The following is a 25,814-nucleotide window of genomic DNA, read 5'->3' on the forward strand; positions in this document are numbered from 1 at the left end:
AGCTGGCCAACTACGTCAAAGTCATCCCATATCTGGCCAGTCCTGCACTCAAATTGCATCTCATTTATTAAGAATTTGATTGCTTCATTTTACATTTTACAAAGGGACTATAACGTATACAATGTATATACGTGTATAATGTAACTTACTAGCTACTTTCAAAAGTAAAACTCCCATACTTGGCTGCCCTTTTATTAGACACCAGTGGGATCGCCAGACTATAGCTGGGAAGGGTGTATTATAAAAAAAATGAACCTTCTGTTGTAAAATGTAAGGATATTATATATCAAGGAGCATGTTTGAAACTGGGCCAGGCAGGGCATGCAACTGCCAAGGGTGCAACTTTATGGGGTTGCTATTCAAAGGAAAACAATTATGCTGTTTCTTCCACATGCTTCTGCAAAAAGGATCATTTGCAATTTTTTTTCTTTGAATAGGGCCCCCACAAAGTTGCACATAAAAGTGCTTTTCTAAAGGATGTGTTTTTAAAATGTCCTCCTTTAACCTTTTTTACCTGCCAAGAACGTAGCTCCTACGTTATTTTAAAAAAAGGCTGCAAGTGCCAAGAACGTAGGAGCTACGTTCTTTCTTTAATCAGCTGCGTCTCTGCACTCCTGCAAAAATCAAAGTTGCATATAAAAGTTGCACGAAAACATGTGACGTCGCGTTTTGGCGCTAAATTCGAAATAAAAAGACGACGAAGATGCCGGTTCAATGCCTGAGAATAGCATATTAGCACTATTTATAAAGTGGCAACATATTCTGCAGCTCTGTACAATAAATGGATGGTCTGAGGGAAACCATCCAGCATATTTACAAACACATGCATAATATTCTTTAGTTAAACTCTACTGTAGAAGGGAGTTTATACACTCCTGCTTGCACAATCTGCTAAGACAAGATCCAAATCATACATTGTTCCATAGCACAGCATAATAATATAAATACTTTTTAAACCTCTGTTGAAAAAATGACAAGATTTTTGCTAACTAAGCAATACTGACCTTGTAAAGGCATGATAATATGAGCAAATGCAATATACATTGGTGATGGCACTTTTTTTAAAAGTTTCACAAAGAGCTTGAATTCTATTTAGTAATAAGTGAAACTACTCAACTACTAGACTTTGCAAATTCTGAAATATCAAATTTGTCAAATGCGTTGGAGTCAATGGACATTCTTGTTTTTCTTGTGAACAGCAGGACTTAGAATGTGACTGAAGAGCCTGCCAGTTCAAAGTTTAAGCATTCCCTTTTGAGACTGTTATTGGTATGAAGGCAGTTGTCTGCAAACAAGCAACAGGACATTTACTCTTACAAGAATCATTTGCAAATGCAAACTGCTCCTCCAATGCAGTCTACCACATTTACAAAGTAGCACTGTTATATTAGATATCAACAATATAATAAAAATAATAAACTTCATGTTGCAATATGTAAGAATATTATATATCTGCAAGGAGCACAGCTGGAACTAGGATGCTATTCAAAGAAAAAACATGATGCTGCTCCTTCTGCTCCATGCTTCTGCAAAAAGGTTCATTTATAAAAAAAAAATCTTTGATTAGGCCCCCCCCTAAAGTTGCATATAAAGGTGTAAGAGCATGGGCAAAGTGCCATAAAAAAGGACATGTTTATAAAATGGTTTTCTTCAAAGTAACTATGAAAAATATCTCTATAAATAAAATTTTGACCAATACTTTACCCTTCATTGTAGCACCAGAAACAACTACAGGTATGTATGTACCCTCTTGATTTCTGTATTGCCTGGCTGATATTCTAATTCTTTTATGAAGACTAGTGATGGGCGAATTTCTCGCGAAACAGCAAAACATTTGTGAAACTCGAAAAATTGACACCGGTGTCAATTTTGAATATGCCGTTAAATTCAATGGGCATCCGAATACTGTTCAAGCGAGGCATTTTGATACGAGCGACCTTTGGGATTTTTTCATTTATTCGCCCATTACTAATGGAGATAAATTACAACTTGAGGACTGCAATAATAATGATTTTTTTTCGATCAATTCCAAGATTTCACATGGACAAAAAAAATCTTCTTTGCACAGTTACTTTAACTTTAATGCAATTTCTAATGCATTTGGGTTTTTTGATTGCACTGTTTCACTGCAAATTCTAATGCTATTTTATCACACATGAGCAAAAATAAGAAAAAACATTATATTAATATTTAATTTATTTATTAGAAATGTATTTTATATGTATATTGTTGAAAATAGGTTACATATTTACTTTATGGATAGTATACATCTCCAAATAACAAATATCCCAATATTAATTAACTAGACAGTGGAATGATTATTTTTAATTTAATCAAGGAACAGTGAGGCAGCTCCATATACCATTACATTAAAAGAACATTTTATATTTTATAATACACAGGATTTCCCTTATGCAAGCCAAAAAACACATCCATGATAAGGGCACTCCTCATTTGGCCTTTCGCCTTGAGCCATCCCACTGAACCCCATTGTTCATATACTAATGAAACACCAGGAGACAGAAATGGAGTAAAATTGCCACAGCATTTATTCACATTCATTTTATCAACTAAATAGGACCTTGCCAGTTTATCTCAAGGGAATAATTTAAGGTCAGAATTCCATAAGAGATCACCATTCTTCACTGAACACTTGAGTTTCACTTCCATAGTTGCTGTTTGAGATCAGCATTATGTCATTATATACATCACTGAGGAGCACAGCTGGAACTAAGATGCTATTCAAAGAAAAAAATGATGCTGCTCCTTCTGCTCCATGCTTCTGCAAAAAGGTTCATTTGTAAATAAAAATCTTTGATTAGGCCCCCACTAAAGTTGCATATAAAAGTGTAAGAGCATGGGCAAAGTTCCATAAAAAAGGACATGTTTTTAAATTGGTTTCCTTCAAAGTAAATTATGAAAAATATCTCTATAAAATATTTTGACTAATACTTTACCCTTCATTGTATCACCAGAAACAACTACAGGTATGTATGTAACCTCTTGATTTCTGTATTGCCTGGCTGATATTTTAATTCTTTTATAAAGATTAGTAATGGGCGAATTTCTCTCGAAACGGCGAAACATTTGTGAAACTCAAAAATTGACCCCGGTGTCAATTTTGAATATGCCGTTAAATTCAATGCTGCTCCTTCTGCTCCATGTTTCTGCAAAAAGGTTCATTTGTAAAAAAAAATTCTTTGACTAGGCCCCCCTTAAAGTTGCATATAAAAGTGTAAGAGCATGGGCAAAGTGCCATAAAAAAGGACATGTTTTTAAAATGGTTTCCTTCAAAGTAAATTATGAAAAATATCTCTATAAAATATTTTGACTAATACTTTACCCTTCATTGTATCACCAGAAACAACTACAGGTATGTATGTAACCTCTTGATTTCTGTATTGCCTGGCTGATATTTTAATTCTTTTATAAAGATTAGTAATGGGCAAATTTCTCGCAAAACGGCGAAACATTTGTGAAACTCAAAAATTTACCCTGGTGTCAATTTTGAATATGCCGTTAAATTCAATGCTGCTCCTTCTGCTCCATGCTTCTGCAAAAAGGTTCATTTGTAAAAAAAAATTCTTTGACTAGGCCCCCCTTAAAGTTGCATTTAAAAGTGTAAGAGCATGGGCAAAGTGCCATAAAAAAGGACATGTTTTTAAAATGGTTTCCTTCAAAGTAAATATGAAAAATATAGAATTTTATAGAAACATTAATACTTTAATAAATTAACGATTGTTTGCCTAATCATAAAAACTTCTGGCAAAATGGTGGAAAACTTCTGCAGTGAGTTTTTTTGATAGAGAATTGTGTAACTTGACTTTTAGTAAATTTGTCATGTCTCTACCAATTGTCATTTTGGTTAATTTGGTTAATAAAATGTTCTTTGCTCTTTAGTAAATCTGCCCCTTTAAATCTATATCTAACCTGCCCAACAGCTAGTTGAAGCCACTCTAGTTTGCCTCAGAAGGGGAAAAAATGGGCAGGAAATTACAATGTTGAGACTACACCACCAAGCAGGACACTGGTTATGATAAAATGATAATGATAAAAGAGCAACATGAAAGAAACCAATTGTAAAGGATATGATGTATGAGACCCCACATATGCTAATCTACAATAACCTTTAGTTTAATGTACTATTATTATATTTTACTATACTATGACATGGGTCAACCAGTGCTTATTAATACCAAAGATCTCCAAGATCAACCAAAGTGTTAAAAGTTAAAGTAAGGCTACAATAAAGAAGAATAACTACAAAGGGTTGGGCAGTGGTGAGTAATATTTATATATGCCATATCTGTCCTTTCAAATGCTTGGGGGACAGAGTATTCAAAATTATGTAATAAAATGAGTTTTATGGACATCTTGGCCATGCAGGGGATCATAAATTATCTTATAGGACCATATCTGGCCCATGGTTTATTGCTTTACAGAATGGCCAATCAGAAAAGGTCAGCTAATAGTACTGACCTTTAAGCAAACCTATCTGGTAAGACCTCATAAAGACCTTGAGACCCAACTGCTTTTATATTTTGGCACATGGGTTAAATTATTATTTTGTTCTACATGTGGAGGCCTATTTATCAAAATTCAAAATTTTCTAAACTTGAGAAAACAAAACACAAACTCAAATGTGTGCTTATTTATAAAAACTTGAATGCCAAAAACTCAATTGATTAAAACATTTAAAACTTACATTCTACTGATCATTTTCAATGTCTACCAACTTTTGAAAAAAATTTAAAAACTGGAATTTAAAAGAAAAAAAAAGTTTGAAATTAGCTTGGGCATCTTCCATTGACTTTTAAATGGGAATTTTTTTCCCTCAAAACACATAAGTTAATAGTGCCACTCCATTCTGTACTGAAATCCGTTTCTCAAAAGAGCAAACAGATTTTGTTATATTTAAATTTGAAATCTGACATGTGGCTTTTAATAGTGCTGACATACTACACTATATAAACCTTCTGTCATTCCTTGAGGAATACAGTAATTCTGTTTTGAAGATTACTGTATTATAGACAGTTTGGACCTCCTGCAGTTTGCTATTTCACACACAATTCATACCACCATGGCTCACCTAGACAATATAGACTGCTATGCCAGACTGTTATTCGTTGATTAATGCTCTACATTTAACACAGTCATTCCCACAAAGCTGATCCAGAATCTTCTAGGACTGGGACTCAGTGTTTTGCAACTAAATCCTGCACTTTCTTATAAACAGACCACAGCATGTACAGATTGGCAGTCACTTACTCCACCTTGAAACCCTGAATACCGGCATGCAGGAAAGTGTCCTGAGCCCGCTGCTGTTCATTTATCAAGAATGAACCTCATTTTCCAGTTTGCTGCTCAGTTTCCCAATTTAGACAAATCATACTGCAAAGTGGCAGCATCCTGCATGAAACCTATAGTTCTGCTCAATTTAGTATCATCTGCAAAAATAGAAACAGTACTTTCAATGCCCACCTCCAGGTCATTAATAAACAAGTTGACCTAGTACAGAGCCCTGTGGTACTCCACTAACAACACTGGTCCAATTAGAAAATGTTCCATTTACCACCACTCTTTGTAGTCTATCTTTTAGCCAGTTCTCTATCCAGGTACAAATACTATGTTCCAGGCCAATTTTCCTTAATTTAACCAGTTACCTTCTTTGTGGTACTGTAACAAATGCTTTAGCAAAGTCCACTGCCATCCCAGAATAATGAAAAGAAATGAAGTTAGTCTGGCAAGATCTATTACGCATAAAACAATGCTGCCACAAACGCATAGTATTATGATTTGCTATGAAGCACAGTATTTTATCCTTTATTAACCGTTCAAAAAGCTTTCCTACTACTGACGTCAGACTAACTGGCCTATAGTTTTGAGGCTGAGAATGGGATCACTTTTTGAATAGAGGCACCACATTAGCAATTCGCCAGTCTCTCGGCACTATGCCAGACCTCAATAAATAATGAAAAATTAAGTAAAGAGGTTTGCCAATCACAGAGATAAGCTCACTAAGTACCCTAGATGAATACCATCTGGCCCTGGACCTTTGTTTATCTTAACATGTTCTAGTCTCTTTTGAATTTCCTTATGTGTAGTGATGGGCGAATTTATTCGCCAGGTGCGAATTCGCAGCGAATTTGCGCGATTCGCCGCCAGCGAATAAATTCGCGAAACGCCCGCGAAAATTCGCGGAAAAAAATCGGGCGCCGGCATCAAAAACGGGCGCCGGCATCAAAAAACGGGCGCCGGCGTCGAAAACGAATTTTTCGACGTTTCGCGGATTTCGCACGAAATTCGCGGATTTTTCGGCGAAGCGAAACGGCGCAAATTCGCCCATCACTACTTATGTGTGATCCATGCATCATTAGTTGTATTACTAGCATTGGGACTATTAATAAGGAAACCTTCATTAACTGGTTCCTCATTTGTGTAGACAGACAGAAAATATGAGTTCAGAATCTGCACTTTTTCTGTTCCCATCAACCCACTGAACCAACATATTGAAAAAATAATTTTGGATTCTTTTTACTGATTGCTGCAATATCATTTTTTCCTATCGATTTTAGCTTGCATGATTTATTGGCCTCCTTGTACTTTATAAATGATTTTAAAATATAAAGTACAAGGAGGCCAATAAATCATGCAAGCTAAAATCGATAGGAAAAAATGATATTGCAGCAATCAGTAAAAAGAATCCAAAATTATTTTTTCAATATGTTGGTTCAGTTGGTTGATGGGAACAGAAAAAGTGCAGATTCTGAACTCATATTTTCTGTCTGTCTACACAAATGAGGAACCAGTTAATGAAGGTTTCCTTATTAATAGTTAAAATCGTGCAATAACTTGACATCTCTCTTAATGTCAGCAAAACTAAAGAGCTGGTCATGAATTTAATGAAAAATGCTACCATCTACATTGGAGGAGATGCTACAAAGAAGGTCAGCAACCTCAGTTTCCTTGGGGTCACCCTCAGTGTGAACCTCAAGTGGACAGTGCACACAGCACACAGCAGCTGTCATCAACAAGGCTCACCAACTCCTTCACTTTCTCCGACATCTGAGATGTCCAAAACAGTCCTCATCAGTTTCTACAGGTGCACTGTGCAGTCCATTCTCACAGGCTGTATTACATCATGGTACGGCATCTGCTCCACACAAGGAAAGATAGCCCTGCTAAGAGTGGTGAAAATATCTCAGAATATCATCGCAACACAACTTTCAGGACATTTACACCAAGAAATGTCTCCAAAAGACAGATCACAGCATGAAGGACTCTAGTCATCCTACACTGACACTTTTTTTTCTGTCCTCTGGCAGGAGACTCAGGTCCGCAGCAACAGACTTAGCGGACGGGTGCCCCTAGGCTGAGCGGTGCGCCCGCACAACCTCTCGTGGGCGCACAAAAGTGCCTGCGAACTGGAGAGCTGCGCGTCCACAGTCCTCCCCATAGAGCAGCTGGGCGGCATGCCACCCCTAATAATCTGCCGCCCTAGGCCCGAGCCTGTCAATCCGCACACTGATTTAGGCACAGTTTTAACCCCAGTGCGGTCAGACTTTATAACACACCCCAATGTAACAAATGATATGTAGAGACTGTACAATGTGCATTAATAAATGTTCATATAATGCAAAATAATGTGCAGCATATGCTTAGCAGTGGTTTCAACACACTCTTGTGCAATATTGGTAACATACAATACAAATGCTAAATACTGTTAAATACCACATCTTAAACTTGTACTGTACTTTATGGCTATGGATATTTTGATAATATTACGGAGGTTATTTATCAAAAGTAGGAAAAAAAAAAATATATATATATATATATTACCTCAAATGAACTCGAATGACCTCGAAACTTGATTGGTATCTTATTTAATTAAAAGCTCAAACAAATATAACTGACCAGAAAACTAGAATCAAATACAAATCACTTTTGAACGGAACTCGATTTGAGTTTTTTCTCTGAATGTCAGGAAGACTATTAACATCTTCAAATGTATCAACTGACCTCTGCCATTGACTTCTACATGAACTTGGCAGGTTTTAGGTGGCGATCTATTGAATTATAATTACTTACAGGGTCGAGGTATGATAAGTCTCAAATGTGAGTTAGGATTTTCAAAACTCGTGTAGGGAATCTGTACAAAATCATTGCACTTATCCCTGTAAGGGTAGAGAGCCTGTGTCTGTGTGCTGTAAGCTGTTACCTAGCAACCAGCTATTCAGTGCAACAGGAAGTGACACAGCAGCTAAGGAGTGGCAGGCAGGAAAAGGAAGTCACAGAGACTGGCAAAAGAAGAGAGCCTGGCATAGAGAGCCACATGGTGGACAGAGAAGGAAGCAAGAGAGCTGCTGGTGGGACCAGAAAGCTGAGAGGCTGCACCACAAGCATTCATTTGGATCAGGCTGGCACAGGGAAGCCACATACTGTGCCTGGAGAGACAGAGAGTATGAGAGGAATACAGACTGGAGGAACAAACAGCAGGAGATTCCTATCTGAGCATCCAAGGGGTTGGTAATCGCACTGTATGACTGACTGTGCTGGATTCACCTAAAGAGAGCTCTGAAGTATCCATAGAGGATTTGTGAGTATCCTGTTTAAAGGTACAGTACCCTAAAGAGCTCTGAAGATAAACAGGCTGTTTATTAAAGGACATTAAAGGACTTTCTCTTTTTTCTTAGTTAGCTAAACAGATTGCGCTAGCAAGTTAGTTAGTGAGGCCCTATTGCCACTGGTTAGGAGTGCTGCATGTATTAGGTGCCCATTTATTTTATATAAACTGTTATTTAGTTTAACCAATAGTGTGTGTGTGTTATTACTGTATTCCTAGTGGGGCCAACCATAGGTGCATTCCCACTAGGTGGAGGCACTGCGCTTGTAAGTACCAGGTACCCAGTCTCTCCCAATACCACTGTGGAGTGGCTCAGGTTTGTCCCGTGTCATCAGGTAAGCGCCACACGTGGAGTGTAACACAGACAAAAGGGTGTCGAAAGGGTTACACTCGAATTTGTGAGTTTGGACACAAAAACCCAGCTATAAAATTAGAATTAACCATTTGAACCTTAATAAATCTGCAACTACCTGTTAACTACAGTAGATAGAACTTATTGTAACTTCATTGTATTTAGACGACAGACTTTTTTTTGTAAATTTACTGTTTATAGCTAAAGTAACAGAACTTTATTTAGCTTATTTTATATTACAATGTTGCACTGTCTATAGTGTGAGCAATTAAGATTTCCACTGCTGAACTACACTCTCCGTAGTGTGAGCACACAAACCAGCATTTCCAAGCTTGAAACCCGCATGGTGGAGCTTCCAGGCATTGGAGGATCCTGCCTCAGCCTTGGCAGGCCTATTGAACCTGACTTTAACCTACATTTTGCTGGTTTAGATTCACTTTTTCCTCAGTGAAATAACAGCAGCAGACCAAGCAGAGCAAGACCAAATCCTTATGAATAATGAATAATCTGAGCATTTGGCTCTCCCTTTTATAGTAAAGTGGTGCAGCAGCGACACCTTGTGGTATCCTCTGGTATCTGCCATGCTGCACCAGCACAAGGGCTCTGGCCCCATTGTCCAGCCCTTGGGAAACCCCATAGCTCAGTCCAACATGTGGCTCTTTAGGGAATTAACACTACAGGTCCCTACACTAGCTAAGCCTCAAAAACCACAAATCCTTGGTCCCTTGGAATAACAGCAGAAAGAGAGGAGATAAGTATAAATTGAGCAATTGACCACTTAGACACCACCCCACATTCCCAATGCCTGGCTAATATGTTTAAATCAATATTTTTCCTCGTTACTTTGTTAAAAAACAAATAATTAAAAAGGAAGGAAGAACTTTCGTCAACTAGCGTGTCCCGGTTGGCAACCTAAATTCAGAACCAATGCCAAGCCCCCTGGTCTCGGCTCGTGCTTCTGCCTGTAGCAGTCGCCTTTGGCCTCGGGAGGAGCCCTCAGCTAATATTAACATCTTCAAATGTGTCAACGGACCTCTGCCATTGACTTCTACTTAACTCGGCAGATTTTAGGTGCCAATCTATCGAATTCAAATTACTTCCGGGGTCAAGGGATGATAAATCTCAAATTCGAGTTTGGATTGTTCCCAACTCGAATTTGTGAGTTTTGACAAAAAACCCAACTAGAAAATTAGAATTTACCATTCGAACGTTAATAAATCTGCCTCTACATGTTAACTGTATTAAGAAGAAGGAAGACTTTTTTGTCACTTTACTGTTTATAGCTAAAGTAACAGAACTTTATTGCATCTTATTTTATTTTGCAATGTTGCACTGAGTGTTATTTGTGTAGACTGTGAAGAAGGCATTCAAGTATTTTAAGAAATTAAAGAAAAAGTACCCCGCATATATCTAGTTTGAAGTTTCAAACTGGTCACTTTTAAGCTATTGTGTTTCTATTTGATTATATTAACTGTGCAGTTTCAAAATAGGTTATATAACAATACAACAGGACACGAAATTAGTTGAATAAATCAATTAGACTTATAACTTAGAATGTGTTACTAAAGTGCAGTGCAATACTTAGAATTTTATGGATTCAAATCAATTAAAATTCTAGTTAAAAATCAATTTCCCCAGTGATTATAAAAAAACATTAAAGGGATACTGTCATGGGAAAAAACATTTTTTCCTAAATGAATCAATTAATAGTGCTGCTCCTGCTGAATTCTGCACTGAAATCCATTTCTCAAAAGAGCAAACAGATTTTTTTATATTCAATTTTGAAATCTGACATGGGGCTAGACATTTTGTCAATTTCCCAGCTGCCCCTGGTCATGTGACTTGTGCCTGCACTTCAGGAGAGAAATGCTTTCTGGCAGGCTGCTGTTTTTCCTTCTCAATGTAACTGAATGTGTCTCAGTGAGACATGGGTTTTTACTATTGAGTGTTGTTCTTAGATCTACCAGGCAGCTGTTATCTTGTGTTAGGGAGCTGCTATCTGGTTACCTTCCCATTGTTCTTTTGTTTGGCTGCTGGGGGGAAAAGGGAGGGGCGTGATATCACTCCAACTTGCAGTACAGCAGTAAAGAGTGATTGAAGTTTATCAGAGCAAAAGTCACATGACTTGGGGCAGCTGGGAAATTGACAATATGTCTAGCCCCATGTCAGATTTCAAAATTGAAATTAAAAAAAACCTGTTTGCTCTTTTGAGAAATGGATTTCAGTGCAGAATTCTGCTGGAGCAGCACTATTAACTGATTCATTTTGGAAAAAATGTTTTTTTCCCATGACAGTATCCCTTTAAGTTAAGACTAGTTAAGATCTAGATAAAGTGCAGCCAAGAACTACTTGAATTAATTATCTTTAACTAATCTAAAGTGCAGTGCAATAAATAGTAAATCAATTTTGTTACCAATGAATTCATAAATTTGTGGCCAGTAAAAAAACTTAGGATAAATTAATTTAACAATCTGCCCATAATTCATGATATAATAGAAAGAAAATAAAATAAAAAGAGGTGGAGTTGCCCCGATATCTACTGCCTAAATTGTTTCTATCCCTGGAACACCACAAAACTGGAGAAGACAGGGTAACCAGGATTGTGGTCTCACATTTTACCTGCCCTAAACTCATAGAGAAAACGAGCTAAGCCTCAAAAACCACAAATGCTCGTTCCCTTGGAGTAACAGAAGAAAGAGAGGAGATTAGTATGAATTGAGCAAGTGACCACTTAGATACCACCCCACATTCCAAATGCCTGACTAATATGTTTAAAATTGTAGGTAAAAACAAATCAATCTTTTTCCGTGTTACTTGGTTAAAAACATTAAAACCATTTTTTGTGCAAATTGAGAAAAAAGGAAAGAACAGACAGGAACAGCATTTATTTGCAATTCAATGTACAAATAACTAAAATCATTGAAAATATGTAATCATTATATTGTCACATATCACTTCACTATATATTGCATTGTTGTTTATAATCACATTTTATTCCATTGTGCAATTTTCTTTACTTTTTGTGAGCATCAGCTGTAAAGTAGAAAGAATAATCTTTCCAAGGTGGTAAATAAAGCAAAGTAAAGCTCATTGAGATGAATGTTTAAAAGTAAATGTTTGCAGATTTTGAATGTTAGCATTGTCTTTTAATGGAATTGTTTATGGTTAGTATTTTCAAGAGATCTTTTAAATGTTGCAATCATTTATTTGATTATTTTTCATTTAACCCAATTTTAGCTCCACCACCAACAGGTAGGTTATATACATTATTCTTTTCTATATTCCCTGTGTCATGTTTTTCTATTACTACATGATGATAAATGAGCTGGAGAGAGTGCAGGGACTAAGTGCAACCAAACTGTTTAGAGGGAGGGAAGACTTAAATTATGAGGGGAGACTGTCAAGGTTGGGGTTGTTTTCTCTGGAAAAAAGGCACTTGTGAGGGGACATGATTAGACTTTACAAGTACATTAGAGGACATTATAGACAAATAGCAGGGGACCTTTTTACCCATAAAGAGAATCACGTACCAGAGGCCTCCCCTTCAGACTAGAAGAAAATAATTTTTATTCAAAGGAACAGAGTAGGGGGTTCTTCACAGTGAGGACAGTGAGATTGGGGAATGCACTGCCGGGTGATGTTGTGACTGCAGCAGAGCTTGATTTGGTAAAGGGAGGCAGGACGGAACTACACTGAAGTGCAAGTTGAACCAAGCAGATTTAATGAAGGTTGAGGTATTCTGGGAGCTGTAATCCAGCAACATCAAGTTTGTATTCTTAACAGGGATGTTAACCCAGCCATAATGCCATCCCACAACACCCCTAGTTTGCTATAGAAGTTCCCAAAAACATAATAATAGGTGCACGAAAACTCACCAATGAGAATTCTATTGATCTAAAATGTAATTATAAATGCAAAAGAACTGACAAATTAGAATGTTAAATCTTAGAAACAACTTGCTGATGCCAAAATAACAGAATAATCTCTGTATGTAAGATAACAGCAAACTGCTGACATAGTCATGGGAATCAGCATTCTCATTGCACTTCCTAAAACTGCGCTCTGCTCCTCACACTAGATTTTGAATCCAGTGTGAGATGCAGACGGCAACTTTGACTATGGTGCAATATGCTCTCTTGAGCCCCTAGTATCAGCAGTCTAAAGCTGCTAATATTATGTATTAGAAACCTCTATAAAATAGAATTAATATAAACTGCAAAAGAGTACTCTCTAAATTTACATCAATTAATTGTTTCGATAACATCCACTATAAATTATGGTATAATATGTGTTAGTGAATCTCTGCAGAACATCATTTGCAAGATGTGCGATTTATTAAAGACTCACTTTATACATTTTTATGGTTAACAGAATGTGCAGCTGACAGAGTGGACTGTGGATACGGTGGGATTACCCAGGAAGAGTGCGAAGGAAAAGGCTGCATCTTCGATTCCACTATCCCTGAAACAAAATGGTGCTTCTATACAGTGGCAGAAGGTATTTCAATAGACTATATATGTTCAACTAATGTTCCACTGAGCACAAGAGGCAGCAGGATATTTTGTTTAGGAAACTGATTAAAGATCGATACAGACCCCAGACCATGAGAGCATTTAGCAAACATAATGTTCCAAACATATATATATATATATATATATATATTATATATATATATATATATATATATATATATATATATATATATATATGATGAAGGGATCAGCACACTCATTTGTAGATGAATCAAAACGTGCTTTTATTTAACACAGCATTGTGTCCAACGTTTCGGTCCCATCTGGGGACCTTTATCAATCCTTGATAAAGTCCCCAGGTGGGACCAAAACGTTGGACACAATGCTGTGTTAAATAAAAGCACGTTTTGATTCATCTACAAATGAGTGTGCTGATCCCTTCATCACATATAATACAATATTTGATCGTGCACCTCAGCAAACTACGAGAAAAGAGTGCGGACACCCATGAGACTTATATATATATATATATATATATATATATAAGATCTGCTGTTTGGTGCACACACAATAAAGATGCAACTGCCTGGGTGCTGGCAGAAAAAAATCTGGATAAGGATTCAAACAAGAGCCGCACGCACAGGTCTTGCGAAGTGAAAAAACAAAATTCATTTATTTACTTAATGTTTCTGCCCCTCACTCGGGCTGTCTCCTGAAGATGGGCCCGAGTAAGGGGCAGAAACTTTGAGTAAATAAATTAATTTTGTTTTTTCACTTCGCAAGACCTGTGCGTGCGGCTCTTGTTTGAATCCTTATATATATAATATATCAAAAAAGAAACCGCACTCATAGGACTTTCGTGAAAAAGTTCTTAGAGCCATCATCAAGAAGGCTTCCTGATGACGGCTCAAGTTTAGGAGATGAAACGTTGCAATAAATCGAAGAACTTTTTCACAAAAGTCCTAAGAGTGCGGTTTCTTTTTTGATAATATATATATATATATATATATATATAGTGATGGGCGGATTTGGGGCGTTTTGCCGAAAATTAGCGAGTTTCCAGTGAAATTCGCAAAACGGCGAAACATTCACCAAAAGGTGCCGACATCAGTTTTTGACGCTGGTGTCCGTTTTTTGATTCTGGCGAAAATGCGTCAACGTCCAAAAAAATGGAAGCCGGTGTCCATTTTTTTGACACCGGCAAATTTTCTAATTTATTCACCGGCGGCGAATCACAGGAATTTGCTGTAAATTTGCGCCTGCCGTATATGTATATATATATATATATATAGTAACAAAAAAACCGCACTCACAGGACTTCAAAAGAAAGCCACAAAGGCTGTGATTTATTGATCCGACGTTTCGGCTACAACTCTAGCCGTCCTCAGGAAGAAACCTGAGGACGGCTAGAGTTGTAGCCGAAACGTCGGATCAATAAATCACAGCCTTTGCGGCTTTCTTTTGAAGTCCTGTGAGTGCGGTTTTTTTGTTACTATATTATACTATTTGTTTACCAGCACCTGGGCAGTTACTTACAAGGAAGGTGTGCACCTCTTTGGACTTTCTATATATATATATATATATATATATATATATATATATATATATATATATATATATATATATATATATATATATAATTCCCCAAACTCACAGCACTCACGATACGTGGATTAACCTTGCCTGGGTGCATGCCACGATATTTCAACATGTAGTCCTCCCAAAAAGCATCCGCACTCACAGGACTTATCCAATGTATAAATGTTTTTTATTTAGAAACTAACGTTTCGGCTGTGACCCAGCCTTTGTCAAAGTTACAAAAATGTTATGCAAACCACCACTAAAAACCCTCTGAATGGCGTGAAAAATCTGGCCCCTCCCCCCTATTACCTGACATGCTCCCCTTCCTTTCACATAATACTTCCAATTATTTATCATGACATCTGGCAACAAAACTATCGAGTCACATAGTATCAACATTTTGCATCTCAATCACTTCCCCAGCTTCCCGCAACAAAAGTATTGAGTCTCATTATATCCCCGTGTTGTAACTTAGTCACATTCCCCAGTTTCCATATAATCATCTTTATCCCTGTATACTAACCCATCGGTAATAAATGTGTATATCCCAGCCACCCATACGTTATGTAGATATTAACCCATTAATGTCCATTGTCCATATATGTCCTCCTTCTCAAACCTTGTTTGGGCAACGTTCTTGTTGAACGATCACTGCCACTCTGTAGCGATCAAGACCAGCTGTCATCTGAACCGCTGCGGTGTTCTTCCGTGTACATGAATCATGCTCCGTGTCAGTGAGGCATGTTCAGAGGCAGGATCATTTACACTCCACTTCTGAACCCTTCAGTGACTCCATTGTGCTAACTCATCTAATACACCCTTCACTCGAATCCACCTTTACTGTGCCTCCTTCCCCACGTCACCTAAAATCAGCTGGAAGACAAATAATCGTGTTAATCACAGTGTAAACCTTTAGTGAACCACACACCTAAGTCCCAGGGGTGATATTATCTGTAACTAAATCAATAAGATCACATACGTAGAATTGGGTTATTGTATACTTTATCATTTGGGGGTAATCACATCTCCTACCCCAGATCCATGTTATATATATCTGCACCTCCTAGAGGCTGGGTACTATAACAAATGTCACATTCTAGGGAACACGGCATATCCTTCCCAACCTACAACCTCCCCATCCTGTGATTAAAACTACATAAAAATTAAACTAATAATCAAAATGTACATTTGACAATTACATTAGGCATCCCAAATTAACTATTCACTGTTCTCCTACCACCTATGACAACTCTCTCAATCCTGATGTGCACGTATTAATGTCTCATTATGTCAACTACGTAAAATTAATTATCAGGTACTTTCACATCTAATAGAAAGGTGTATAAGACACAACTTCATTCAGTCCACAGGGACTAATGGTATTGAGTCTGTAGATCCATCTCAGTTCAGCTTGCAAGAGGAGTTTCTCGCGGTCACCCCCTCTCGTTGGTATTGGTAAATGATCAATGATCATGCATCGAAGGCTTGCGAGGGAATGTTTCTTCATCAGAAAATGTGATGCCACCGGGGTATCCGCTTTACCAGTCTCAAGAGCTTGACGAATCGAGCTCCTGTGGTTAGCCATCCGGTCTCTCAGATTCGTAATTGTCTTCCCCACATAGAACAGACGGCACGGGCATTTAATAAAATAGATGAGAAATTTAGATGTACATGTAAGCCTGTATTTAATTTCAATCTTCTTTCCCATATGCGGATGATTAAACGACGATCCCACCATCAGGTGACTACAGGTAGTACATGAAGGACATCTATAACAACCTTTCTTTGAAGTAGGCAACCAGGTGTTAGCTGTCACATTCTGATAGCAATAAACTGGATCAGTCTTGACAAGTAAATCTCGCAAATTGCGTCCTCTTTTATACGCAATACGGGGTTTAGATCTGAAGATCGGAGGTAATGATCTATCCCTCTCTAAGACCAACCAGTGTTTGTGTACAGCATTGATCAAAGGTTTGTTATCAGCGGTAAATGTGGTCACAAATGTCAATCTCTTCTCGGGGTCCTCATCTGTTCTATTGTTGGTTCCTTCCAACAGAGATTCCTGTGTGTGCTCCAATGCTTTTGCTCTACTCACCAGCAAATCCTGTAGGTTATAACCCCTATGAACAAAACGTCTGATCAATTCATCTAACTGTTCCATCAGAGTTGCCTCTTCTGTGTTGTTTCTCACCATGCGGATCATCTGAGAGTATGGTACACTCCTCAGTGTGTGTGGTGGATGACAAGAAGAATGTAACAAGGTTGTGTTGCGGTCGGTAGGTTTCCTGTAGGTGCTAGTCTTAAAGGAGAAGGAAAGGTTAAAACTAAGTAAGCCTTATCAGAAAGGTCCATCTAAATGTACCAGTAAACCCCCAAAGTGGTGCTGCTCTGAGTCCCCTGTCAAAAGAAACACCACATTTCTTTCCTTCTATTGCGTACACATGGGCTTCTGTATCAGACTTCCTGCCTACAGTTTAAACCTCATTGCCCTGGGCAAGAGCATGCTCAGTTTGCTCCTCTTCCCCCTCCCCCTCCCTTCTCTACTGTAATCTGAGCCCAGAGCAGGGAGAGACTCAGGCAGGAAGTGATGTCACACCACATTAATACAGCAGCTCCTATCCTAAACAACCAGAGAGTTTCTAGAGCTTTTTACTCAGGTATGGTAAAACATTCTACAGAATAAATATAGCATTCCAGCTTGCACTATTGCAGCTAATCTATTGGCAATAAAATGCCTCTGTAGCTTTCCTTCTCCTTTAAAGTCCCGATCATCTAGTTTCACTGTTAGATCTAAAAACACAACCTGTTGTTCATCAATGGTAGCTGTAAATCTGATGGTCGATGGCAATAAATTCAGTTCATCAAGCATATGTTCAAACTGTTGCCTGGACCCAGTCCACACCAAAAACAGGTCATCGATAAAGCGATATAATCTATATATGTATTTCCCATATTGAGGTCCAATGATCTTCTTTTCATACATGGACATACTGTATATAGATTCGCAAATGCTGGAGCAACATTAGATCCCATGCTCGTGCCACTAACCTGCAAAAAGTATGCAAGCTCAAATTTAAAATAGTTACTGGTCAGGCATAATCTCAGCAACTCAATCAAAAAATCCATACAGTATGTGGGTGTGTATTATCTGCGAATTCACACAAATATCCTTGGACTACTTCAATACCCTCCTCAGTGGGAATCACCGTATAGAGTGACGACACATCCATTGTGGCAAGCATCGAGCCAAGTGGAACTGGGGTTGCTGCCCTCAGTATTTTCAGAAAGTCACCCGTATCATGTAGGATGGCATTTGACCCACTTTCGGTTGCAGGAAGTAATCCACAAACATCACCAAAGGTTGAAGTAAGGACCCTCTCGCACTTACAATTGGGCGGCCAGGTGGTGAAGTACTCTGTTTGTGTATTTTAGGGAGAGTGTACATAATTGGGCAAACCGGGTGAGAAATAATATGAGAGTGATCGTTCAACAAGAACGTTGCCCAAACAAGGTTTGAGAAGGAGGACATATATGGACAATGGACATTAATGGGTTAATAGCTACATAACCTATGGGTGGCTGGGATATAGACACTTATTACTGATGGGTTACTATACAGGGATAAAGATGATTATATGGAAACTGGGGGATGTGACTAAGTTACAACACGGGGATATAATGAGACTCGATACTTTTGTTGCGGGAAGCTGGGGAAGTGATTGAGATGCAAAATGTTGATACTATGTGACTCGATAGTTTTGTTGCCAGATGTCATGGTATGGTATAGTGGTATAGGATCACTTATATGGAAACCCATTATCCAAAAAGCTCCAAATTCAAAACTTCTTGTCTAGAGATATTGTCAAGACATTTTTGGACCCTTTATATTTTCCTTTTAAAACAACAGACATACAATATATATATATATATATATGTGTGTGTGTTTTCCCTCATCACCAATCCTCCATAACCCCAAAATGATGTTATATCCCAACATCCAGGACCACTGACTGACAGGGTTGTCACATTTTTTGCTGCATTATAATGGCCTTGGTGGTGATGTCAATTGGGGGTGGGACAATGATGCAATGGGGGCGGGTAATGGGTGGGCAGGTGGGGCAATGGCAAACAGACCTGTATAATAAAGGGTATCAGGCAGCAGAGAGGGTCAGGCATGGAAGGAATTTATAGGGTGTTACAAATTTACTGGCAAGAACTGATTGTTGACTGTTATTGTAATAACAGTCAACAGCTCTGGCAACCCCATCCACTGAACCAATACAAGATCACATTCCAACATCCAGGAGGGGAGGTGATAGATCTTGTTTGCTATTACAGTGACAAACTTTTTGGATTTAAAACAAATTGGGTCTCCTAGATGTCTAAATGAACAATGTTGTTTTTATATTGTATTGGAAATTACTTCATGTGAAGTCCATTGTTATATTGCATTTAATCTGATAGTAGTTTTGCTTTTACTGTTCATACTAATTTGATTATATATATAGAGAGAGAGAGAGAGAGAGAGAGAGAGAGAGAGAGAGAGAGAGAGAGAGAGAGAGAGAGAGAGAGAGAGAGAGAGAATATATATGTATGTGTGTCCATCTCTGATTTTACTCTGCTTTTTTGTACATTTATTACAGCTCCAGCTAGGAAAGCAGAATGTACAGTGGACCCCAGTGTAAGAATTGACTGTGGATACCCAGGGATTACAGACAAAGACTGCAGGGAGAAGGGTTGCTGTTATGATGAATGTATTCCTGACGTTACATGGTGCTTCGAAAAAGCAGGTACTTTCCATTCTAGAATCGACTGCTGTAAAGGAGAAAGTATTGGGCTGTTTTCTTAAAGTGACAGTATACTGATCAGTTATGGGTTTAGAATATTAAAAATATTATATTTCAGAATTGCAGAAAGCCAGTGATACAATGTTATTGACAAGCTGAAACTTTAGGCTGGTGCAGTAAGTTCACTATATAAAATATGGTATTTTTCGGAAATGTATTTTTATGGTTTAGTTCTCCTTTATTTTTATTTTTTTTCACTTGAATTTTTATTATTTTTCAGATGACAAATAGAAAAGAACAAAGATCACTATACACAGTGATTAAAAGAAAATAGGGGGGGAAACACAAAAAAACAAAGTTCATAGGGGGGGATTATATAGAAGGGATAAAGGGGATGGGGAAATAAGAGGAGGAGGATCTGTCCAGACAGTAGGTTGGTTGATTCTTCTGGCTGCTTTTGTTTTTGTCTTTATTTATATTACCTTCTCTTGCTACTAGTCCAAATGTTCCATTCCTTCCCCAATTGCTGGAGAGTTTGAATTTTGATGGAAGATATTTTGGTCTTGGCTATTTGATATTTCAAAATATAAGGTTGGAGTCAATTAGCTATACAAGTTCTTATTTTCCTTGTGTAGTGTAGTTAAAAGAGAAAAGTGCCTATGTTTTTATAGGGGGCAGGTGCCAATAATATTATAAGGATCAGGTGCCAGTGATATTATAGGGGTCAAGTGCCTTTGTTATTATAAGGGGCAGGTGCCCGTGTTATTATAGGGGGCAAGTGTCAGTGTTATTATAAGGGGCAGGTACCAGTGTTATTATAAGGGGCAGGTGCCCGTGTTATTATAGGGGGCAAGTGTCAGTGTTATTATAAGGGGCAGGTACCAGTGTTATTATAGGGGACAGGTGCCAGTGTTATTATAAGGGACAAGTGCCAGTGTTATTATGGGGAACAGGTGCCAGTGCTATTGTATGGGACAAGTGCCTGTGTTATTATAAGGGGCAGGTGCCCATGTTGTTATAGGGGGGAAATGTGTCAGTGTTATTATAGGGGACAGGTACCAGTGTTATTATAAGGGGCACGTGCCCGTGTTGTTATAGGGGGGCAAGTGTCAGTGTTATTATAAGGGGCAGGTACCAGTGTTATTATAGGGGACAGGTGCCAGTGTTCTTATAAGGGACAAGTGCCAGTGTTATTATGGGGAACAGGTGCCAGTGCTATTGTATGGGACAAGTGCCAGTGTTATTGTATTTGTGAAGTACCTGTAATATAATAAGGGGGCAGGTGCCAGTGTTACTATAGGCAACAGGTGCCAGTGTTATTGTATGGGACAAGTGCCTATATTATTATACGTGGGCAAGCGGCAGTGTTATTTATATATATATATATATATATATATATATATATATATATATATATATATATATATATATATATATATATATATATAGTGTTAAGGGGCAAGTGCCATTGTTGTTATAGGGGCAAGTGCCAGTGCGCTATAGTTCTCCTTTAATGCAGAAATGTAACCAGTGGTTAAATGCCATTAATGGTTTTCCTTCTCAAGTAATTTGTAGATTTTATTTATCACTTTATCACCTCTAACATAATAAGGATAATAAATAGGATTGCCACCTGTCCGGTTTTGACCCGCACAGCCTGGTAATTTGAAGGGCTGCCTGGGTCAAAACTTCCTGCCCAGTTTTCCAAATTACGAAGACCGGGCAGGATTTCCCATGATCGGCACGTCTATCAAGCAATTGCTGATCTTGTGTCATAGCCACATGCCCTGATGTCACAGCCCACCCCGCGCTGCATCATAGCCATGTGCCCTGCCCCCGCCTCCAATGGCAGAATAGGTACTTTGTACGTTTACATGGTCAAGGGACTTTCTCGGCTTCCTATGGTGCTATTAATTACAATAGGGATATATTTGCCCCATATAATCTGTATAATGTGTAGGGATTCATAAACATAAGAGGCATTTCATCAAATATATGCAATATGTGGTGATATATTAATCATATGGGATAGTACACCAGTCAAATTTATAGAAATGATTAATGATACCAATAAACAGCATCCCACAGTTAAATTTACACATGAAATTGGAGGTAAAAAGCATAAACTTTCTAGACATAAAACTAGATATTGTAGGGGATAAAATAGCCATTGGACTATACAGAAAACCCACTGATAGAAACAATATTTTGGATGTACAAAGCTTTCATAACCCTGGTGTAGTTAAAGTTATCCCTAAAGGGCAATTCCTATGGGCTCGTAGGATTGTCTCTAGTAAAGAAACATACAACATAGCAGCAAAGTCACTCACTGGAAAAAAGATTTCTAGAAAAAGGATACAATGGACACCATCTTACTAAGGTAATGAGGAAGTGTCAATAATCCCCAGAGAACAGTTGTTGGTTGATCAAAACATTGGAAAAAACAAAAATCAAATTAGGCATCCGGTATTTGAGAGCCAGTATGGGAATTTTAGTAAGAAAGTGGAAAATGTGGTTAAACAGTATTGGCCGATTATACAAAGCGACAAATATCACAGTAAATGCTTCTCAGTCCCCCCGATGCTTAGTTACAAAACAGGGAGAACACTAAGGGGCAGATTTATCAAGGGTCGAAGTGAAAATTCTAATTAAAAAAATTCTAATTTCAAGCTATTTTTGTGTACCTCGACTAGACAATAGTCCAAATTCAATTTGAATTTGAAAAAATTTGAAAATTCGAATATCAAAATTTATCATGTACTGTCTTTTTTCAACTTCGACCATTCGCCATCTAAAACCTGCCGAATTGCTGTTTCAGCCTATGGGGGACCTCCTAGAACCTATCAATTGGTGGACTTTGAAAAATGTAAGTTTTTTTTAAAAAAAAAAAAAACTTCTAATTGAATTCGATCAAATACGATGTTACTTTGATTCGTATGATTCGAATTCAAACCAAAAAAAAACTTTGATTTTTTGATGAATTTTGGTTGTTCTGTTTTTATTCGAATTTTAAAGTTATGGGAGTTCAAAAGAACTCCCATTACTTCAAAATTTGACCCTTGATAAATATGGCCCTAAGAGATGAGTTACGACCTGCAAAACAAAACAAGAGGGTGGGGGTCACACATATTTTTTGGTAAGCCCAAGTTTGGTACAGCACCAGTGATTAAAGGAGATAATATTAATCACCCGACTAAAGGGTATAAAATATCTCTTAAATGCTTTGCAACATGTGATATGAAACAGGTTATCTATCTGCTTAAAGGAAAACTATACCCCCCAAACAATGTAGGTCTCTATTAAAAGATACTGAGTAAAACAGCTCATGTGTAAAACCCTGCTTCATGTAAATGAACCATTATCATAATAATATACTTTTTTAGTAGTAAGTGCCATTGGGTAATCATAAATAGAAAATTGCCATTTTAAAAAATAAGGGCCGCCCCCTGAGATCGTAAGATTCACTGTACTCACATACAAACCACATGTAAGGTCACATGAGCCAATTAACAGACAGAGTTCTACCTTTTGCTTCCTCACTTCTTCCTGTTACAGTTAGTGTTGTAGTATTTCTGGTCAGGTGATCTCTGAGGCAGCACAGATAGAGTCACAAAATGGTGGTTCAAGGCAAGAGATGTAAAAGGGCAATATTTATGTAAATATATATTCCAGTTTGGTAAGATTCTTTAATATGTCATTCAATTTGATATAAACTATCTGTTGCTTAAGTATTCATTTTGGGGGTATAGTTTTCCTTTAAATGCCCCTTTGGTCTGGTTTATATAGGCCAAACTATGGGATATGTGAAAACTAGGATCAAGGAACACAAGGGAGACATTCGTAATTTTAAAGATAAAACAAGTACTGGTACTCTAGTATCCCGTCACCTCCATGAAGCAAGACATAATCAGGCCCAACTATGTTGGCAAGTATTGGAAGTAGTCAAACGGCCACTACAAGAAGAGGATTTACAAAAACTGTTATTGCAGCGTGAGGCTGTCTGGATAAAAAAAATTCAACAGTTTTGCACCATTTGGGATGAATGTGGAGTATAAACTGTTTCCTTTAGTAGGAAATCTTGTATCTGGTTTAATTGGCATAAATTGTTTCCTTTAGCAGGACATATTGTATCTGGTTCAATCTGCATCTAATTTGTCTTTCTCTATTCACAGTTCCTGTTTCGACTTAGTTAAATATGAAAGCAACACAGGGTAAGATCAATCCTTTTTCTATCATAAATAAGGCAGAATGTTAACCTTTTACCCTTATGTTGAGTGGTGCATGTGTGCCCGAAACATGTAGTTTGATATATTTCAAATGAATGAAGATTGCAGCATAGTTCTCCCCCTCTGCTTCCTCCATTTCTTTAAATTCACTAATTTGTAGGGATTCACCAAATCCAGGATTCAGTTCAGCCGAATCCAAGTACCTGGTGAACCGAATCTGAAAAATCACATGACTTTTCATCACACAAACAAGGAAGTCAAATTTTTTATTACTCTGTGCGGTTCTCTCCCCCTGATTTACATAATTTACATCTACAAACTAGGGTTCGAATACGGTTTGGTATTTGTCTGAATCTTTCACTCGGATTTGGCCAAATCCTAAAATAGTGGATTCAGTTCACCTCTAATAATTTGTATTTGTACATTTAAGCTCACTGACATGTTCTGTAAAATAAACGCTGACTAAAACTGCCCTATGTTCATGCTCTTAGTCTTAGATATTTGAAATCTGAAGTGCAGTTAGATCGCCCAGTTCTAAATTAAAGGGACACTAAACCCTGCCGAACTGCACTGCTCAACTACACTTTACTCTGTTGTTGCTGGATTACAATTCCCAGCATACTTATTATCAAGGTTAAAGCATTCTGGAAGCTGAAGTCCAGCAACCTCAGGGTTGTATTCTTAAAGCAATATTGCAAAATAAAACTTTCTCCCACCTCTCCAGGGCCCACAGCAGCATTAAAATAATCCTCTAATGAGAAGCTGATCTCTGTAAATCTGGCTGTATGTTATTTGTTCCTGTAATTGGATTTGCAGTTTCCCAGCACTGAACAAGTCTGTCCTATCCCCATGTTTGATTCAGTGTCATATAAGAACAAGATGGCTGACAGTGCTGGGAATCAGCATTCTCATTGGTTGATTCTCTTTGAATTGTAATTACGTATTTGGTCAGTAGAATTCTCATAGGTGAATTGGTTTCCTTGTGTAACTATGTTTTTCTCAACTTCTATAGAGACCTAGGGTTGTAGTGATGCAGCTTTATTGTTGAGTTTAGTGTCTGTTAAAGTAATGTAATTTCTATAAAATGTAATTATTTCTAATATTTACATTTCTGTGTCCTTGCAGCACCTTAATTGATGGGATACACAGAGATATCATCAGATCACAGAAATTTACAAGTTTTGATTTCAAATGGAATATATAATCAAGGATGTGTGTTGATTAACTCCCAATAAAACAGTTCTGCATATTTGTTTTATTTCTGTCTTTTATATGCGCAAACTTATAAGGACAATGTTGTTGTAAACAATGAATTCCTCTTTAAGGCTTAAAGTGTACCTGCCAATGAGTTAAATTTAGGGATGCACCGAATCCACTATTTTGGATTCGGCCGAACCCCCGAATCCTTCACTAAAGATTCGGCCGAATACCGAACCGAATCCGAACCCTAATTTGCATATGCAAATTAAGGGTTGGAAAGGAAATTTTCTTTTACTTCCTTGTTTTGTGACAAAAAGTCACGAGATTTCCCTCCCCGCCCCTAATTTGCATATGCAAATTAGGATTCGGATTCGGTTCGGCCGGGCAGAAGGATTCGGCCGAATCCGAATCCTGCTGAAAAAGGCCGAATCCTGGCCGAATCCCGAACCGAATCCTGGATTCGGTGCATCCCTAGTTAAATTACTATATATAATATATACATCTCTCACCTTGCTGACTTCCGATCTTGCCCATTCCCAAGGCAACCCATTTTCCTTTCAGATTGCAAGCTCT

General features: G+C 37.8%; 1 protein-coding gene across 1 annotated transcript in view; it reads left to right on the plus strand.

Moving 5' to 3' along the window:
• The window catches only part of tff3.5.L (trefoil factor 3, gene 5 L homeolog), a 68,212-nt gene extending 42,922 nt beyond the window's left edge, over nucleotides 1-25,290 (plus strand). Inside the window, exons 14-20 of the mRNA XM_041581158.1 lie at nucleotides 1,717-1,734; nucleotides 2,976-2,987; nucleotides 12,213-12,227; nucleotides 13,347-13,472; nucleotides 19,672-19,818; nucleotides 23,988-24,026; nucleotides 25,167-25,290. Coding sequence (XP_041437092.1) covers nucleotides 1,717-1,734; nucleotides 2,976-2,987; nucleotides 12,213-12,227; nucleotides 13,347-13,472; nucleotides 19,672-19,818; nucleotides 23,988-24,004 — 335 coding nt within the window. The 3' untranslated portion in view covers nucleotides 24,005-24,026; nucleotides 25,167-25,290. The remainder of the gene's footprint in view (nucleotides 1-1,716; nucleotides 1,735-2,975; nucleotides 2,988-12,212; nucleotides 12,228-13,346; nucleotides 13,473-19,671; nucleotides 19,819-23,987; nucleotides 24,027-25,166) is intronic.
• Nucleotides 25,291-25,814: the final 524 nt, after the last annotated feature.

This window comes from Xenopus laevis, chromosome 2L, assembly GCF_017654675.1.
Source record: "Xenopus laevis strain J_2021 chromosome 2L, Xenopus_laevis_v10.1, whole genome shotgun sequence".
In the NCBI taxonomy this organism is placed as follows: Eukaryota; Metazoa; Chordata; class Amphibia; order Anura; family Pipidae; genus Xenopus; species Xenopus laevis.